Source organism: Juglans microcarpa x Juglans regia, chromosome 6D (genome assembly GCF_004785595.1).
Source record: "Juglans microcarpa x Juglans regia isolate MS1-56 chromosome 6D, Jm3101_v1.0, whole genome shotgun sequence".
In the NCBI taxonomy this organism is placed as follows: Eukaryota; Viridiplantae; Streptophyta; class Magnoliopsida; order Fagales; family Juglandaceae; genus Juglans; species Juglans microcarpa x Juglans regia.
In genome coordinates this window covers 35,253,025-35,274,125 of record NC_054604.1, presented here as the reverse complement: position 1 = coordinate 35,274,125, position 21,101 = coordinate 35,253,025, and the positions used below count along the sequence as shown (strand labels likewise).

Below are 21,101 nucleotides of genomic sequence, written 5' to 3'. Positions count from 1 at the left end.
GAGAAAAAAAAAATGGAGTTGTCTTTCACAGGTTTTTCAGTCGTCTTTTTGCTGAGAAGGAGATGCAAATTCTTATGGTGGGTCTTGATGCTGCTAGTAAGACCACCATCCTGTACAAACTCAAGCTTGGAGAGATTGTGATCGCCATTCCCACCATTGGCTTCAGAAGACATTGGAATATGAGAACATTAGCTTTATTGTTTGGGATGTTGGAGGCCAAGACAAGATTCGACCTTTGTGGAGAGATTATTTCCAAAACACTCGGGGCTTATTTTTGTGGTTGATAGCAATGATCGTGACCATGTGGTTGACGCTCGAGAGAAAGGGAGCGACGAGGGGTTGGGGGGAAGGGGAGAGAGAGAGGAGAACATAGATTGGGTTTGGGGAGGGGGGGAGACAAAATTAAAGAAGTTTCACTGCATGCAATTGTATTGTTAATTTTGTTAGAATCCCTACGTGTCTTATTATTAGTGGTTGGGTGTAAAATAGTGAAAGGCACCCGTCCGACTCCTAGCACCACCCTTGAAAAAAAATGAGGAAAATTTTGTGGAAGACATCTTCGTCTGTCCAGGCCCATTGATTTCTTTCTTTTTGCTTCTTGTATTAGGTTTGGATAATATGTGTGTTTAGTACTTGTGGGAGCTCACGATGTTGCAAGTTTTTGTTTGGGGTCATTGCCAGAGTATTGTCTGTGTAAGAGCTTGCATGTTAGATTGGTGTGGGTTATTCTTGGACAGGTACTTCCTTTTTCTACCCCTTATTTTCTCTTCGAGAAATGTAAATTTATTTGAGATAGAATGGAAACAGCACCTCTTATTCACAAATTTGTAGTCTTGAGGGTTTTATTCCTGATCTGAAGTCTGGTTTTGAGAAAAACTCAAAAACTAGGTCATAAATAAATCATCAAGGTGCCTGAAATTTGACCCTAACCGGAGTCTGGTAGCCGGGAAAGCTCAGAAGGACCAACTAAGGCACGTGGGGGGCTAAGATTGTGTTTCTTTCCCAGTTTAAAATAAAAGCGATGATGAGATTTAATTCTCACCCGTCTGTTGTTTGTAACATATGTATTTAACAACTTCAAGGGCAGGGAGGGAAAGTTTGGTAAAAACTAGATCTACATATTAACAGATTGATGAGTTTATTTGAAGCCTCACAGCTAAGTGTAGATGGAGAAGACATACTCGATAAAGCTGGAAGCTTTTGCGAGCAACTTCTGAATGCGTGGCTAAGACATCTTGGTGTGAAGACGACGATAGGGAGATAGAGTATTGAAGGGGTAGAAGAGGAATGAAGGCTGGAGTCCAGGGGTTGAAGACGAATGGAGTGTGACGAGGTCGGAGGCCAGAATGTCGAGTTTCATTTTCTTAGAGGGCAACGGTTCCCCTACAGTTCCTCCTCCCAGTTGCATATAGTATTTTTCAATATTTTATGTGTCTATATAGAACACCAATCACGGATTGGGAAAACTAAAAAGTAAACACAAATCTAATGGATGTTTGTAGTTTTCGATTTTGTTTAAAAACACATGGGCTACAAAAATTAAGAATTATTTTTGGGATTGAGGAAAAAAAACAACTTTTGCATTTCTTTCCTAATTTGAATTTTTAATCCGGTGGGGAGCTAGTGAGAGCACTAATATTAGACTAGTCAACATTTTGATTAATTTTTTTTTAAAATCAATTGCATTAGAGTAGTTAAATCACTTCAAGTCAAGTTATGAACTACAATAAATAAAAAATGAAAGTCATATTTTAGTGAGTTATTATTCACCAATTAAAAGAATATTTTATTAAAAAATATTCTCTTTCTCTTCTTTTCTTCTTCATGTTAAATAATTTATTTAGACAGTAAAAATTAAATTATTAATTGATATATAAAGTATGTTTGTAAAATATAAAAAAAGTTAAAAAAATATATATTAAAATATATAATATTATATTATTATTGAGTAATTCTATATATAATTGTGAAGTACATAAATATTACGTAATCATTTTGAAAAAAATAAGATTTATTATTAAAAAATTAATATTTTTATATAAATCTTATATTTTATTAATTTTTTTTAAATCGATTACAAGATGATTGCATAATTTATAATTATAAATATTTTATTTTATTATTATTTTTATTTTTAGATAACTAATCTTTCTCTTCAAAAATTTTAATTTCAGTTAAAACTTCACGACAACTTCGCCAATGCTCTGATTGGACCGAAAACATAAAGGGTAACGAAGGGGACAACCTCCTACAACCGTCAGGCAGGTGAATGCCACGTGGGTGATGTCATGCCTATGGATGGCACGTCATCTATTGCCTTTTGATTGTGGGCCCGCTCTTCTCCAACCTTCGGGTACTTCGTCGAACGTAACGAAGAGATTAATTTAACTAAAACTAGTTTATTTTTAGAGATGGGATGAGATAAGAAGAGATAAAATAAGATTAAAATTAAAAAATTAAATGAAATATTATTAGAATATATTTTTTAATATTATTTTTATTTTAAAATTTAAAAAAATTGAATTATTTATTTTATTTTATATAAAAATTTAAAAAAATTATAATAATGAGATAAAATATTTTTTGAAAATAAACGAGACATAAGTTCTAGAAAAACGTCGAAGAAAATCAAATAAAAAAGTTCTGAGAATTATTTGCTAACGTAAACCAAATTACTCTCTGATTGAAATTGATTCTATGGATTTATCAAAAAAAAGAAATTGATTCTATGGATTTTAAATAAATAAAAAAATAGTACTACTTTGTAATACTTCGATATAGCACTAGAGGAAATATAGCTAAATAGTATGGGCTCAATTCGAACCATACCAACCCAAATAAACTTGGGCCTTCTCGTTAGATACCAAATCATATCCTTCATTTTATTTTTATTAAAATAAAAAGTAATGAACGAGAACTTCATCATGCAAGTCAGAGGCTGCCTTTGCGAAATTAGGCCCATCAATGAAATTGGGCCTGAATACTGAAAGGGCTTCACTGGAGACCGTACTTGTTTTCCTAATAAGCCTTCGGCTAATTTATTGTTAAGAGTGGGAAGGAGATTGACCGATTCATGGACGGACAATGGAAAAATTTTAAAAAAAAAAAAATGAATAAAATAAAAAGAGCGTTAAACATCTTATAAGCCAATCTAGGGAAATGAAAAAGACATGACTGCTAATGATATAGTCTTTTTGGACTGAGTGCATTAATCACGCATAAACCCACAAGACGTATGCAGTTAGCTGCTAGGCCGGTATGAGGTGGGGGATGAGTATCGCTTTCACAATTTTAACTGTAATTGAATTATTAATTGAATTATAACAAGCTAGCTAGTGATCAACAATTGCACTCTATGGGGAACTGATATTATTAATTTGCACCCCCTATGATTTATCACATGATAGAATTAAAATTGCTTAACATGACTACCGATGTTTAATGATATTGTTGTGAAATAAACCACATCCATCAACATCGATAATGAGACAGACAGTGAAATAATTATAAAAATACAAGAATTAAGCGCACACATATGATACACAAATTAATGTGCCTACGTTTACAGAGTTGTGCAGAGGATTTAATTGTACTTAAGAATCACAAAATACACTCTGAAGCGAAATCTCGTTGTTCAGAACCCTCAAAACTACTACACTATTCATTAAGTACATATTTATAATGTCACACGACAGAAATCCTAATTTTCACTTTTTTGTATTATTCACTTGAGCAGAGTGTCAAATGCGTCTCAAGCGAACTCTCTGTCCTGACATTTGCTCAAACGAACTCTTTGTCTGAACTTTGCTCAAGTTAGCTGTCGCGCAAATATCAAGTAAACTTTTTGTCTAGCACTTTTCGAGTCGTAAACAGTGCCAAGAATTTCCTCTGGGGCATTGCCCCTAGTATTGGCCCAAGCCGAAGCAAACATGGTCAGGCCCCTTTGAAAATCCATCAAAAAATCATAATGCATCATTGTCAAGCCGGGTCATCAAATCGAATCGACACACTAACAAATCAGACTCAAACCCAACGTATATGTCCCGTCTGATATGAAGAGAATGTAATGTAATGTATTTGTATTTGTAAAATGTTAGTATAATATGTCTGTGCATTTCAAGATTGTTTGATAATTAGTCCCCCATGATTTGTAAAATGCAGTATGGAAGCCTTCTAACTATGTAATTGGAAAGAGTTTCTTTTATAATCTTATCCGAAGTTAAAGGACTCAAATAAAAGGGCGGAGTCATATGACATTAAAAATCTCAAGAAGAATTTTTAAAAGTTGTGTATAATATTTTCGTGAAAGGGGGTATATATGATCTATTAAGTAGAAAGTTTTGGATTAAGACAGCTTTTTTGGGATTCTACGAAGGTAGTTCTGATTTTTAACTTTTTTTCTTTTTGCTTAATTTTGAGGCTGTTCATCATGGGCGTCTTGTGCCAAAATTCTTAAGGCACGTTTACTTCTTCAAGATCTTTGTGGTTTCAACCATTTCAGATTGAAGGGTGCAATCTTGGCGTGACCAGTTAAGCCTGTTCAATATTTAAAAAAAAAAGAAAAAAACAAAAAACAAAAGTTAAAAGGAGGTTGATCTTGTCTCGTGGTGTGCAGCATCCTTTGATTTGGGAGGCAGAATGGATAATTAATGCTGTTACTCTTCTCTAGAGAGAAAACTAGATAGGAGCGAGAATGAAGTAAAATTAATTCGTTTGGTTAGATGAGGTAAAATATTTTAAATAATTTTAAAAATTTTAAATTATGATGAAATGGGATAATTTGTAAAAAAAGTGTATTTGACTAGTGAGATGAAATGATTTTAAAATTTTTAGAGATTTGATAAAGTGGTGAGTTCTACCAATTATTGAAAAGTATTTTTAATTATTGAGTAGAAAATATTATAAACATATTAAAAATAAATAATATCTATTATTAATTTAAAAATTCATAAATATTTTAACTTTTCCAAAATATGATTTTATATTATTATATTATGACCTATTTATTACACTATTTTATAAAATTTGAAATATATTTTTCTAATTATATATTACAATAAAATAAAAATCAAATCAAATAAATAATTATTTTATATATTAAAAATGTGATAATTAGCGTTAATATAGTATATTGTAGAGGCTAATGAAACTCTATAGCAGATCAATTACAGCGATATTTTACGGTACCAATGGCTGAAAAATCGGAAATGAGATAAAATTTGGTTTTCTACCGTTTCGATATATAGACAGATGAAAGATAAAGTAAAGCTCATGTGAGATTGTTTGTATCTCATCTAGCATCCAAACCGGGCCTGCATTTGATCATTCGAAATCTATAAAATCACATAGAGCCAAACAAACGAAAGCTGGAGAGAAGAAGAGGCGGCAAGGCCGCAAGGGTACTTGTAGTTCTTCCAGAACAACCTGGAGTTGATGACATTTTGTATGCCGGAAAGAACCTAGCTCCACAAAAACGCCATGACACTCACTCTGAAAGAACAAAAACAGAAAATGCAAAGCACAAAAAACGTATTAATCAATCACCCAGTTAGGGTAATAATTCCACCTTGATTAATTAATTATCTTCCACGCAGAAAGCGAACTAGAATATGAAGTCAGAAAGCCACAAAGCTCACCGTACAGCTTGAAGTTGTTCATCTGTAAGATTTAAGAATAGCTCCACAGAAAGTACACATGATAGCTTTCCAAGACTTCCAATAAACCGGTACATAACAAAACCGTGTCGCCGTTATCATGTCGCCGACGCTGGCTCCTCCACCGCACCTGGAGCAAGTTCCGGCCACCGGCTTCGTGCTCCTCACCTTCCTCTTCTGATCCACCATGAAACAGAAGCAAACCATCGAACTCTGGGAAAAAACATCAAGCCAATCAGCTAGCTAGCTAATTGCACATGCACGGAGCTCCAAAGTATTGTATACAAGACAACTTAGTACGTACGCATGAGATGGATATGAATTTATGTAAAGATGTTTAAAATAGTCTGATTACCACAGCGTTGGAGCTATCGCTGGATGGGCGACACGTGTGTTGGCATTAGATCATCATCGGTATAGAACGAGTAGCTCGATTTTTTTTGCTCATGCTATATTAGCCGTTAACCGTAAACCTGCGTAGGGGGCTCATGACGAGAGTGTGGTTAACCGCCACGTGTTGTGCGTGCAAATGCGGTAGATGTGGTTCGCTGGGTAAATAGTAAAGAGTAATTATTGCGTGAGATGTTACTCCAACCTACTCCACTCTTTAGACACGTATAGATATTTTAATTTTAAATAATAATCTTCAATTTAAATAAAATTATAAAAAAAATCGTAAGGATGTTTTTTTTTTTTTAAGGATGCTAGCTAGGTAATAAGATTTAGTACAATAATACTTCTTACCATGATTGAGGCTAGGTATGGGTAATAGGAATATTTAAGAAGTGTTAAAAATATTTGTGAATAATAATAAAAAAATAATAATAAAATAATAATAGAATAATAAATAGTAGATAAAAAATAATAAATAGTAAAAAAATAAGTAAAAAATAATAATAATAATATTTGAGATACTCTTGTATCTAAACGTATTCTGAGACACGTACACGAGTCGTATGAGTTTAAGCGAGCGAAGAAGATAGCCATCGTTACGACACTTTCGTGAACCAATGTGGTCTCAACTGTCGTCCCATTCAAATAGGATAAAAGGCGTCGGTGCCATTACTCAAGATGTATAATATTCAGGCGATATTACTGACATGAAAGATACGTGTCATGAATCACTATAAATAAAATTAAAAAAAAAACAAGTATATAATAAAAAATAATAATAGAATTATTATCTTATTATTATCTATTTATTATTCCCTTTATATTTATTCTTTTAATCTTTTATTTTATTTAATGATTAAATAAGTGAATATTAATAAAATTATATATATATTTTAATTTTTTTAATAATTAAAAATATTAAAAAAATACTTAAAAAAAAAATAAATAAATAAAAAAATTTGAAAGTCTTTAAATGATAGGTAAGTAGCAAAAAAGTAATAATCATATCACAATCCTATAATAAATTCTTCACATCGATCGATGTGCCGACGCAGATATTATTACTGCGATATTGGGCCATTGGCCTTCAGGAATGGTTCTTCGATCTGGCCGGGCAATTAATGAGAGTCAGTTCGTGGCTGGTTTGTTTCTAACATTAAAATCTAAAATTTTAAAAATCTCTCATTTTATTATTATAATATTTTTAAATTTGTACATAAAATAAAATAAAAAATTTAATTTTTAAAAATTTTAAAATAAAAATAATATTAAAAAATATAATTTAATAATATTTTATTTAATTTTTTAAATTTAATCTCAATTCATCTCATTCCATCGCATCTTATTTCGTACCCGAAAACAAACGAGATTTAGTCTATAGTCAAGATAACTTTTCCTCGACTGTCCAGTCGACCCGAATATTTCTATCTCACTTAAGTTCTTGATCTATTATTCGCTTATATATAAAGATTTTATTTTTATTTTATTATAATAAGGTTGTATTGTTCTTCATTTTTATTTATTTATTTTTAAATATGAGCATTTACATAATTAAATGAAAATAAAATATAATAAAGTATAACATTTACCCTGCATTCGTATTTTTGTTTGCGTGTTTATTTGATCATGTGTAACAGTATATAAGATTGAGAAGAATAGTTGTATAATGGATAGTAGTAATTTGTATTGAATCAGATCTGTAAAATAAAAGGGATAATGCTCTCTTCGAGGGGGAGCTCCTCCAAACAGCGTGAACAGTAAAATATTCCAGAATAGTCTCTCTACTCCTCACAACAGACTCATATACTAGTATTATGAAATTACTATAATGTCCCTAATGTCACTAGGCCTAAGGCCACTTGGAAATTAACTAAATGTCTAATAAGGCCTGCGGCCTCATGGTCCACGACCCAGGTGCTATCTTAATCTTCCAACTACAAGGCCCATGGCTCCCAAAGCCTTCACACTATGCCTCAGACATGAAGACACGAAAACATAAGCTGACTTAGGGTTCACTTCAACAACAACCAGTTTCTTCTTCTCATTCTATCGGCGCCGTGTGACAACTCTCCTCCCCTTCACAAAACCTTGCCCACAAGGTGAGGAAAATTGGAACAAAGGACATGGTAAGGCTCCCACGAAGCATCTTCTGCAGACTCTCCATGCCATCGGATCAATAGTTCCACGAGAGGTTTGTTGTTCACTTTTCTCATCCTTCGGTTTAAGATCTCTTCCGGTTCTGGCTTAAAGCTTCCATTTTTATCGATTTGAGGTAGTGTAGTGATGGGGCTAATGTGCTGACCCACCTTCGGTTTTAGTTGAGAAACATGAAACACGTTATGGATCTGGGCGGAAGGGGGTAATTTCAGTCGATATGCAACCTCACCGATTTTTTTTTTTCTATCTGATAGGGCCTATAAAAACGTGGTGAAAGTTTGAGATTTTTCCTTCGGATGAGTGACGACTGTCGATATGGCTGTAGCCTCAAGAAGACCCAGTCCCCTTCACGGTAGTGTCTCTCCTTTCTTTTCTTGTCAGCGTATTTTTTCATCCTATCTTGGGCCTTGACTAAATTTTGCTTCAACAGGTGCCACAGTTGCTCTCGGTTTTGCAAGGTCAGCTCCACTTCTTCTACTCTTGCCGTGCCTTTAATGTAATTGCATAGCTTAGGGGGTGCATAACCATATAGCGCTTCAAAAGGGAAAATCTTTAGAGATGCATGTTGACTGGAATTATAACACCATTCTGCAAGTTCGACCCATAGTGCCCACTCTTTAGGTCTGTCTGATACATAGCTTCTCAGATAATTCTCCACCCACTTGTTAACAGCCTCGGTTTGCCCATCTGTTTGAGGATGATAGGCAGTACTGAAGGCTAGTTGAACGCCCTGTAAGGCAAAGAATTCAGTCCAGAATTTGCTTGTAAACGTGGGATCTCTATCCGATACAATAGAGATAGGCATCCATGTAACTTAAAAATGTGCTTCAGGAAGAGTTGGGCTACCCCCTTAGCTGTATAGGGATGGGACAAGGGCACAAAATGGGCGTATTTTGTAAACCTGTCAACAACGACCCACAATGTATTGAACCTCCCTGAGGTTGGTAAGCCTTCCACGAAGTCCATGGTAATTTCAGCCCATGGTCGAGATGGTACGGGTAAGGGCTGCAAAAGCCCACTTGGAAGGGTATTATCCACCTTTACCACTTGACACACATCACAAGCTTTCAAAAAATTTTTTACATCAGCTTTCATGCCTGGCCAATAAAACTCTCTTTGTACGCGATGAATGGTCTTGTCAAAGCCCAAGTGCCCCCCCATGGGGCTGCTATGCAACAAGCCCAACAGCTTGTCAATAAATGGGTGGTCAGCTGGAATATACATCTTGTTTTTGTAAAAAATGATTCCATTTCTAACTGTATAGGGGTTGTTCAAGTCATCAGCTTGGTACTTGCGCAGCAGCTCTTGTGTCACTGGATCGGCCCCATATAAGCCCTGAATTTCTGTGACCCAATCCCAACTTGGTAGTGATAACATCGCCACTGTCACTTCTTCAGCGCTTTCTTGTCGTGAAAGGGCATCGGCCACAACGTTCTCCTTACCCTTCTTATACTGAATTAGGAAGTTGTACCCCATCAACTTAGAAATCCATTTTTGCTGCATATTTGTGCCTACTCTTTGATCCAGCAGAAACTTTAGACTTTGGTGGTCAGTTTTAACTACAAAAGTCTGCCCTAACAGATAAGGCCGCCATTTTTGCACAGCTGAAACTAGTGCAAACAACTCCTTCTCGTATGTCGACATTGCTAAAGCCCTTCCTTTTAAGGCTTTGCTGAAAAAAGCTATCGGCCTTCCCCCTTGCATTAACACCGCTCCAATGGCCTCCCCTGAGGCATCACACTCTATAACAAAAGGAGATTGAAAATTAGGTAAGGCTAGCACTGGTGGCTGTGTAACAGCCTTCTTTAATGCTTCAAAGGCAGATTGGGCCTCATTCCCCCATGTGAAACTGTCCTTTTTTAACAAATCTGTTAAACGGGCAGCAATGGCTCCATATCCCTTAATGAATTTACGATAGTACCCCGTCAACCCAAGAAAACCTCTTAAGGCCTTAACGGACTTTGGGATGGGCCAATCCAACATTGCCCTCAATTTTTCTGGGTCGGCACGTACCCCCTGTCCAGAAATGAGGTATCCCAAATACGACACTTCTTCACAACAAAAACTGCACTTGCTCAACTTGGCATAAAGTTGATTACCCCTTAAGGTGTCAAAAGTGGCTTTTAAATGACCCAAGTGAGCTGCCTCATCTTTGCTGTAAATAAGAATATCATCAAAAAAAACTAAAATGAACTTTCGTAAGTAAGGTTTAAAAACCTGGTTCATTAAACTCTGAAATGTGGATGGGGCATTTGTTAGGCCAAACGGCATCACTAGGAACTCGTAGTGTCCCTCATGTGTGCGAAATGCCGTCTTAGGAATATCTTCTGATTTGACTCGTATTTGATGATAGCCCGACCTTAAGTCGAGCTTGGAAAACACCCTAGCTCCATGTAATTCGTCAAGCAGCTCTTCCACCACTGGAATAGGATATTTATCCTTTACTGTGGCCTTGTTTAAGGCCCTGTAATCCACACACAGTCGCCAAGTTCCATCGGCCTTTCTCACCAAAAGAACGGGTGAGGAATAAGGGCTTTGGCTTGGGCGAATAACCCCTGAGTCCAGCAACTCTTTAACAATCTTCTCAATCTCGTCTTTTTGAAAATATGGATAGCGATAGGGACGCACAGAAACTGGTTGGGTTCCGGGTTGGAGGGTAATGGTATGGTCATGGGAACGAGTAGGGGGTAAGCCTTTTGGTGTGGAAAAAATTTCTGGGTATTGATGAAGTATTTGCTGAATGTTTGGTGGTATGGTAGGCTGGCTGATTTGTGGGTCAATTAAGTGTAGCAGCACCCCTTTGTTTTCCATTTTATTGTGTTTTTGAACTGGTCCTTCTTCTATCCATGTATTCATAGTGAGCCCTTTTAACTGTACAACATGATTTTGGAAAGTAAACTGCATAGTGAGCTCCTGAAAATTCCATAAGATGGAGCCCAATCCTTGTAGCCATTGTATACCAAGTACCATGTCACATCCCGCCAATGGTAATACATACATATCCAGCTGAAACATTTGCCCTTGAATGGCCACATTCACCGCCTTTACTTTCCCTTCACTGTCTAATAAGTCACCATTAGCAACCTTAACTCTCACCTTTTCATCATAAACAGGGAGTGTAATGCGGCCCAAAACTGCTGGGTCAAGGAAATTGTGGGTGCTTCCGAAGTCTATGAGAATGGTAACCCACTGACTTCCCAACTTTCCCTTTACTCGCATTGTTTTTGGACTTAAGGATCCAATAATTGCATGTAATGATATCTCTGGTGACTTTTCAGGATTCAAGCTGCCCAACAACTCCTGTGTGTCCCCTATTGGTGCAGCAACCTCTGCTTGTTCCTCGATGTCTTCCTCCACCTCCTCAATCAGATAGAGCCGTGGTGTTTGGCAACGATGGCCAGGATGCCACTTGGCCTCACAATGGTAACATAAACCTTTTTCTCTCCTTGTTTTCATTTGGCTTTGGCTGATTTTGTGGACTGGAACTACAGCATTACCTTGGTAAGTGTTTGGGGCAATAGTATGATGGTTGGTGTGTGTTTGGCTTGGTCTTGGCTGGTATGGATTGGGTAACAGTTTAAGAGATGGTGGGTCATTGTAATGGGGTTGTTGGTGTCGTGGGTTTAATTTCTTATGGAGAGAAACTTTCTCCTCCTGAATTCTGGCCAGCCCATAAGCTTCCATTAAACTATTTGGATTAAACATCCTAACAGTTAATCTGATTTCATCCTTTAAGCCACTGAGAAAGCAGCTTAGCTTATAAGACTCTGATAATCGCCGTAGCCGATTAGACAATGCTTCGAAATTAGCCTTATATTCCTCCACCGTATCCACTTGTCTTAGCCTAGTTAATTGTTCCATAGGATCATCATAACTAGAAGGCCCAAATCTTAGCAATAAAGCTGTCACAAACTCCTCCCAACCAATCAACAAACCTGATTCATCTAAATCTTGAAACCAAACTAGTGCCTTACCCTCCACATGAAAGGACACTAACCGTAAACGGTGTTGTGGAAGTGTATTGTGGAAGGTAAAAAACTGATTCACCTTGTAGAGCCAGCCATGGGGATCATCCCCATTGAAAACAGGAAAAGCTAACCTTACAGCTCGAGGTTGAACATCTCCTGGGTGATTTACCAGCTGCTGATTTATGGAACTATCTCCATTGTTGCTTGGTCCAGTTGATAATATTGTGTTAACTTTATGCAGATCTGACGCCATTGTAGAAAATTGCTGCATCATAGCTTCCATCTGCAGCCTCATTGCCTGCATCTCCACGCTGATTGTAGTAAACTGGGAATCGGTCTGTTGGATGTGAACTTCTGTCGAACGCTTGAAGGATTGAAAGCCTTCATTGAGATCTTTGAGTCTTGTGCCTTCAGCCATGATTTCAAAAGCAGGAAAGGGGCTCTTGATACCACTTGTAACAGTATATAAGATTGAGAAGAATAGTTGTATAATGGATAGTAGTAATTTGTATTGAATCAGATCTGTAAAATAAAAGGGATAATGCTCTCTTCGAGGGGGAGCTCCTCCAAACAGCGTGAACAGTAAAATATTCCAGAATAGTCTCTCTACTCCTCACAACAGACTCATATACTAGTATTATGAAATTACTATAATGTCCCTAATGTCACTAGGCCTAAGGCCACTTGGAAATTAACTAAATGTCTAATAAGGCCTGCGGCCTCATGGTCCACGACCCAGGTGCTATCTTAATCTTCCAACTACAAGGCCCATGGCTCCCAAAGCCTTCACACTATGCCTCAGACATGAAGACACGAAAACATAAGCTGACTTAGGGTTCACTTCAACAACAACCAGTTTCTTCTTCTCATTCTATCGGCGCCGTGTGACATCATGCATGTATAAGTAGTACCGTTAGTTGAGTCGAACTTATTGGGTTCAAAGATCAAACTTCAAATCTGTGCAGCTGTAAAGCATCGAGCAGTACACGCATAAATTTCATGAAGTAGATGTGGATTTTCACTTTTCGAAAGAGGGTACGTTTGGATGATAAATTTATTTTAATTTATTATTATTATTTTTTTATATTTTAATATAAAATATAATAAATAATTTAATTTTTCCAAATTTCAAAATAATAATAATATTAAAAAATAATATTCTAATAATATTTTATCATTTCAACTCAATTTAACTCAATTCAGTTCAACATCCAAACGCAACCTAAATGTTAAGTCTTGTAGCGTGATTGATATAAATTTTCAATCTTTAAAATGGAAATTTTGGATTCAAAATCACCGCTCTCCAAATGTATTAAAAAAAATATATATTTTTCAAAACTAATTGTATTCTTTCTCCCTCTCTTCCGACCAAATATCGATTAAATTAGTGTCCAAAGTGTAAATGGAAGAAAAAGAGAACTATCAATTATTAGTGTTTAAATTCATTTTTCAACTAATTAATAATGCTATTTTATTATTATTATTATTATTATTATTATTATTATTACTATGTAATCATAATTATTAGTATGATCACATATTTTAAATAATTTTACAAGTTAATTATTAAAATAAAAAATAAGTTAAATTAATATGACACATTGATCATTGTAATTGAAGTTGACATAATTGATAATAAATAACATTTTTCTTTATCAATTTGCATGCCATTATAAGCTGCGGCCACATGTTACGAGATTGATTACACATGAATAAATTATAATATTACTACACATATCTTTATCACGTGCTAAACTTTCACATTAATAATTAATTGATATGCTCCTATATGTTAAGGAATGAACTTGCAACTAGATTTGTTTTATAAATTATAAAAGCTTGTACATATTATAAATTATAATCGTGCAAGTCCATTCATTCCACATAAAACGGTAAGCATGAACAAGCTGATTTGAAAACTCACATGGTAGGACATGTCCAACCCAAGCGAACGTGCTGAATGCCATTCATAATAAGCAGGTTGCTCTAGAAATGCATCAAAGGCTTGTACAGTTTCGTGGGCCTCAGGCTGGTGCCTCTGCCACAGGTAACCTCTTTGACATGTTGGTGGTGTTGGTGTTCGCAGTTGGCTCTTGACAATTGGAAAAAAACAGCGACAAAGTCGAACATAATGTCCTTTCTATTCAGGAATGGCAGCAGACAGAGTTTCACTTGGAAATCATCACCACAAAACTTTAAAGAAAAATGCTAGATGTGTCGCTGGAGCTTTCGCTGGGTCTAACAATTTATTTGTATGTATTTTTTTAAATTTTTTTATTATATAAATTTTTTTAACAATTTTAGATATTTTAAAAAAATTAAAAAAATCATAATATTATTAAAAAGTATATTCTTAATCACGAAGTAAAATAAAAAATTATAAGGATTAAGGAATTATTTTTTAATAGTTTTTTTTTTTTTACTTTCAGATTAAGAAAGTGTTTTTTTAATAATAATTTTTTTTATTTTTTTTAAATATTTAAAAATATTAAAAAATCTATATAAAAAATAATTTGAAAAAAACACATATAAAACAATACCCCAGCGGGAAATGTAGCATTATCCAACTTTAAAAGCTTCTCCTTCCACGCTACAATTAAAGATTCATTCTCAATAATAATAACAATATGCAGAGACCATAACAAAGAAATTCTAGAGATTAGAGCAGGAAAAACTCATACCATAAATCTCTTGATAGTCGAAACTTTAACAGACTCCTAACTTCCAAAATAGCATCCCAACATCAGCAAATCCTAGCAATAATAGAAGGTGACGCCCAATCCGTCATCACAGTGTGTCATTGAAAGCACAGACTCAATCCCGCATTGGCAAATTTTTTCATTAAAGACATTCAACAAATCTTCTATCATCACTAGGTATGAAAAATAGTCAAAATTCATCCGAAAATCGATGTGCTCACTCGGTGGCGTAATGGACAGTAACCAATCTAGTTTTTGGATGCATATCTTACCAGATATTTCTTTTTATTGATAGTAGAAATAATCTACCTTGAACACTTTATGTTTTGATTTTTATAATATCATGCATGCTTGATTTGGGGGGGGGGGGGGGGGGGGAACTATTTGTTTTCATTAATTTGTCATAGACGTATAGTCTTGCAAACAAATGATGAGTTTACTTGATATTTGTAACAATTAATGTTTCAAAAGGTAGTGGTAGATCAGGCTTTTTAATGAGTTTGTTCCAAAAATCCGTATCATTATCTTGAATTGGGCAGATTTTTCTCAATTGATAACATAATTTGAGCACCATTGTTTACTAAAATGAAGACTAGACACAGCACGAAAGCATTTTGGGCAAGGCCAAGCTAACTCGCACCTAAATAAAGATAAAGGAGGTGGGGTATTTCGGCATTGGCTATGCTCCAAATTTCCAATCAAAGTTCAAACCCTTTTTTTTTTTATTTTTAATTTATAACAAAGAAAAAGAAAATTGCATGCAGCTAGCGGCCAACATTCAGGTTTTGATTGGGTTATGCTATTATATATATATATATAAATATATATATATAGCACAAAATAAACAGGCGGTTAAACCGGCCATATGCATGTATGCGTATGCAAAATCAGTTGTAATAAACATATAAGCTTTATTAAAATTAACAAGCTTAAAGTAATTACAGGTGCAAGGTAGTGCAGATTTGCACTTACAGAAATCAGGGTAAATAAGGAGACTCAAGAACAAGGTTGAGAGGGTCAGGTTTTCTCTCGAGTGAGTTCTGGTTTGAGTTCCCTTAGCTCAGAACAAGGTTCTCCTTTTATAGAAAGAAGGAGTTCTTGTTTACAATAATTAAAGTAAAACAGTGTATCAACCCGTGAGTGAACAGTGGGAACTGTTTAGGCACGGGGCTTATGGAGTCATCATTGTGTCTTCCAGCTGTCCTCGTGGGCGACTGCTTTGGGCGCAAGATGACAAATTAGGATTCGGTCGTCTCTGTGTCTTCCAGCTGTCTCTGTGGGCGGCTGCTTTTAGGCGCAGAGTGACAATCATCTCAAAGAGGACTATGGTTGGTCTTCTTTGAACTCAAGTAGTAGTCAATCATCTTCCAGCTTTGGAATGCCTTCTGAATCATGACAAAAAATATTACTGTATGAAGCCTCAGATGATGCTTCTGAATTGTCTTCAGAATTATCGCTCGTAGACTTAGACAGTTGTTGTTCCAACAGTTTTATCAAATCTTTTTTACCGAGTCTGTTGAGGATATTATCTTTGGCAGACTTGGAAGATTTCTTTGAGGATGAGCTGGCGGCTTTTCCTCTTGATGAAACAGTTGGTGAATTAGGGGCCTGAATTATCAGGGGATATTCAGGAATTGGTGAACCAGACTTGATTGCAGGAAATTCCTTCTTGTCTTGTAGATCAGGGGCGACTTGAGGGAAATCTTTAATCATCTGGTTAATTATTTTTTCAGTAAATCCAAACTTATCCCACCATTTTGTGAAATAAGCTCGGTCCATTATATCAGCATTTTTCTCATAAGTCTATTTGAAGATCCACAGTAGTTTGTAGTTCTTGCAAAAATGGAGCTCATAAGGAAACATCTGTGAATGCCGGTTCAGTTTTGTACCAGCAACCTGTTGATAAAATGTAAAAGCTCTGGCGAGCTGCTCAGGGAGATTCTATGGAATTAATCCAAATTGGTCCCACCATTGGAGAAACCAATAAGGGAAGGTTCCTTTGAATCTTGTATCAAAATTAATGAACCAGAAATGACTCATATCTGGTACCTGAAAAAATATGAAGCGTCCCCAGGCAGTTATATAATCAAAATAATTATAACTCAGTGCAGAGTCTGGGAGTCTTTTGAGAGTCCATGGGTTAGTTCCCCATTCGGCTTCTGTTATGACTCAGAGAATATAAGCACTGTGGTAAATCAATTTGGTGGAGTCATTCTTATCATAGATAGGTTTTATGATAAGAGAGTTGGTGAGAATCAGGATACTGGAGTAGTACTGGAGATTTTTGGAGGAATCTTCAAGTATCAAGTGGAAATTAGGGGGAAAATAGGAAGATGCTATTTTGAACGGATCTGTTGAATTAGAACGGTTAGGTTCTATATGGAACAGATGGGTAATAAACTAATCCTTGAGTTCAGCTCTAGTGATTCAGAATATCACTCAGAAACTGAATTCCCACATTCTACTGGTCCTAAGTTAGGTTACAATTGTAACGATACTTGTTGCCAGAATATGGGAAAAACAATTCATATTTTGACAAAATCTGAAGAACAAGAAAATCTATTGCTAACCTTGATTTCTCAAATAACAAATCCTGAGCTTAAAGAAGAATATCTTCTTAAGTTAAGAAATGTTATGGTTCGCCAAGAACCATAAACCCCTAAGCAAAGGATTAGTTTTCAAGAAACCTTGGAAAGATTTCAAAAGAAAAAACCCAAGGAAATTTCTACTAATGATTTACAACACGAAATAAATCTTGTTAAAAAAGAAATCGTTGAACTCAGATCTGAGGTTAACAACCTTAAGTCTGAAAATGAGATTTTAAAACAAGAATTTTAGTGTTTAAAATCGATAAACAACTTGATCAGGATATTCCTTCTGACAATGAGCAAACAAATGATTCTGGTTCAAGCCAACATGAGTTAGCTGCTGATAACCAGATTTATTTGATCCATCATACCATTCCTCCAAAATGCTTTTCAAGGGTTACTATTGTAGTTACCCATGATTTTCAATTTTCTGTTGTTGCTATGATTCATCAGACCTGAATTGCATTCAGGAATGACTCATTCCTAGCAAATATTTTGAAAAATCCTCTGAGAGATTGTTTTCTGCGAATGGCTCTCAGATGAAAATTACTTATGAGCTTAACAACGCTCATGTTTGTCAAAATAGTGTTTGCTTTAAAATCCCTTCTGTTTTAGTCAAAAACATGTCTGACAAAGTGATTTTAGGCATTCCTTTTATTTCTGCTTTATATCCTTTTTTGACTGAAAATGATGGTATTACTACCGATCCTTTTGGTCAAAAGCTCAAATTCAATTTTGCATCTCGTCAAGAGATTAATCAAGATAAAGGTTTGAAATCTTTGCTTTCTGCAAAGCAAAAGCATCTGAATTTCCTCCAACAGGAAATAAGATATAAAAAGATTTCTGATCAATTATCTTCACCAATTTTGATTTCAAAAATTGATGATTTTAACAAACGTCTTGTTTTTTATGTTTGTTCTGATTTACCAAATGCTTTTTGGCATAGGAAGAAACACATCGTTTCTTTACCCTATATCAAAAATTTTGATAAAAACACAATCACCACTAAAGCTAGACCAATTCAGATGAATAGTCAGACTTTAGAGTTCTGCAAAAAGGAAATTGCAGATTTAGAAGACAAAAGCATAATCAGGAAGAGCAAGTCCCATTGGTCTTGTCCAGCCTTTTATGTCTAGAAAAAAGCTGAGCTAGAAAGAGGTACCCCTCGTCTAGTCATTAATTACAAACCTTTGAACAAAGTCTTACAGTGGATTAGGTACCCTATTCCCAACAAAAATGACTTAATTCATAGGTTGAGTGATGGTGTAGTCTTTTCCAAATTTGACCTCAAATCTGGGTTTTGGCAATCCAGATAGTCGAGTCAGACTGGTATAAGACTGCCTTTGTAACCCCCTTTGGTCATTACGAATGGAATGTGATGCCATTCGGTCTCAAAAATGCCCCAAGTGAGTTTCAACATATCATGAACGACATTTTTAACTCGTTCTCTGCTTTTACCATCGTCCATATAGATGATGTCCTTACTTTTTCAAAGTCTATTGATGAACACTGGAAACATTTGAATTCGTTTCTAGATATCATTAGACTCAATGGTCTTGTCGTTTCTGCAACAAAGATCAAATTATTCCAAACCAAGATCAGATTCCTTAGTTATGATATATCTGAAGGGAAAATCAGGCCCATTCAAAGAGCCATTGATTTTGCCGACAAGTTCCCTGATGTCATTCTTGACAAAAACCAGTTACAGAGATTTTTAGGATCTTTTAACTATGTTGCTGATTTCTACAAGGATATGAGGAAACAATGTCGTCCTTTGTTCAAACGACTTCTTTCCAATCCTCCTCCTTGGACAGAAGTCCATACTAAAATAGTGAGGAAAATCAAAGCACATGTCAAGACTCTTCCGTGCCTTGGTATCCCCACTTCTGATTCATTTAAAATTGTGGAAACAGATGCCTCAAACATTGGTTATGGTGGCATTCTGAAACAATCTGTTTCACCAGGTTCTTCTGAACAAATTGTTCGTTTCCATTATGGAACCTGGAATCATGCACAAGAAAAATATAGTACTATTAAACAAGAGATTTTATCTATAGTACTATGTATTTCTAAATTTCAATCTGATTTATTAAACAAGAAGTTTTTACTTCGTATTAATTGCATGAGTGCTAAATTTGTTTTAGAATAAGATGTTCAAAACATTGCATCAAAACATATTTTTGCACGATGGCAATATATTTTAAGTGTTTTTTATTTTGATATTGAATACATCAAAGGCACTGATAATTCTATCCCTGATTTTCTTACCAGAGAGTTATTGCAGACACCCAACCATGAGCGTAAGCAAGAAGAAAGGAAAAGAGAAACAGAGAGTGAATCCCCCACCTCCAATACCCAGTATAAAACTCATCAAGAATGAGTCTGGATCCTCCATTGTGCCCAGTGCCGTCTCAACAGCACTGGATATTGCCAATAGGTTCACACCTCTTGGTAAAATTGTGCAACCGTCGACCTTCGCGTCTACGGTTTCTACACCTTTTGATCCATATGCGAAAGCAATTGCATCAAAAGGCCCTACTTTGATTACTCCTCAGTTTTTCCTCCCAAAAGGAAAATCTGAATATATGAAGAAGCCATTTATTACCCATCTGTTCCATATAGAACCTAACCGTTCTAATTCAACAGATCCGTTCAAAATAGCATCTTCCTATTTTCCCCCTAATTTCCACTGGATACCTGAAGATTTCTCCAAAAATCTCCAGTACTACTCCAGTATCCTGATTCTTACCAACTCTCTTATCATAAAACCTATCTATGATAAGAATGACTCCACCAAATTGATTTACCACAGTGCTTATATTCTCCGAGTCATAACAGAAGCCGAATGAGGAACTAACCCATGGACTCCCAAAAGACTCCCAGACTCTGCACTGAGTTATAATTATTTTGATTATATAACTGCCTGGAGACGCTTCATGTTTTTTCAGGTACCAGATATGAGCCATTCCTGGTTCATTTATTTTGATACAAGATTCAAAGGGACCTTCCCTTATTGGTTTCTCCAATGGTGGGACCAATTTGGATTAATTCCAGAGAATCTCCCTGAGCAGCTCGCCAGAGCTTTTACATTTTATCAACAGGTTGCTGGTACAAAACTGAACCGGCATTCACAGATGTTTCCTTATGAGTTCCATTTTTGCAAGAACTACAAACTACCGTGGATCTTCAAATGGACTTATGAGAAAAATGCTGATATAATGGACAGAGCTTATTTCACAAAATAGTGGGATAAGTTTGGATTTACTGAAAAAATAATTAACCAGATGATTAAAGATTTCCCTCAAGTCGCCCCTGAACTCAAACCATAACTCACTCGAGAGAAAACCTGACCCTCTCAACCTTGTTCTTGAGTCTCCTTATTTACCCTGATTTCTGTAAGTGTAAATCTGCACTACCTTGCACCTGTAATTACTTTAAACTTGTTAATTTTAATAAAACTTATATGTTTATTACAACTGATTTTGCGTACGCATACATGCATATGGCCGGTTTAACCGCCTGTTTATTTTGTGCTTGCATAATTTAATTATTGTGCAATATATCTGTTCATCTTCCATCCATTCCTTCTCTTCTTCTTCAGTCAGCTTCGGCTTTTCCTTCTTTTCGCTGTCTTGGTGTCCT

General features: G+C 35.6%; 1 protein-coding gene across 3 annotated transcripts; it reads right to left on the bottom strand.

The window, feature by feature from the left end:
• Nucleotides 1–5,210: 5,210 nt before the first annotated feature.
• Nucleotides 5,211–6,118, bottom strand: LOC121234106. Of its 3 annotated transcripts, XM_041129918.1 has the most exons (3): nucleotides 6,010–6,118; nucleotides 5,637–5,867; nucleotides 5,211–5,490 (listed from the first exon to the last, which is right to left on the bottom strand). In XM_041129918.1, the coding sequence occupies exon 2, from the start codon at nucleotides 5,859–5,861 to the stop codon at nucleotides 5,655–5,657; it is 207 nt and encodes a 68-aa protein (XP_040985852.1). In that variant the 5' UTR covers nucleotides 5,862–5,867; nucleotides 6,010–6,118; the 3' UTR covers nucleotides 5,211–5,490; nucleotides 5,637–5,654. The 3 variants fall into 3 exon arrangements, with proteins under 3 accessions (XP_040985852.1, XP_040985851.1, XP_040985853.1); XM_041129917.1 differs by lacking the exon at nucleotides 6,010–6,118 and having other exon boundaries at nucleotides 5,637–5,950; XM_041129919.1 differs by lacking the exon at nucleotides 6,010–6,118 and having other exon boundaries at nucleotides 5,642–5,950.
• Between the last annotated feature and the right edge of the window lie 14,983 nt (nucleotides 6,119–21,101).

Excerpts from the sequence above, each read along its gene's own strand:
- LOC121234106 (XM_041129918.1), bottom strand. The coding sequence starts at position 5,861 with ATGGTTTGCTTCTGTTTCATGGTGGATCAGAAGAGGAAGGTGAGGAGC.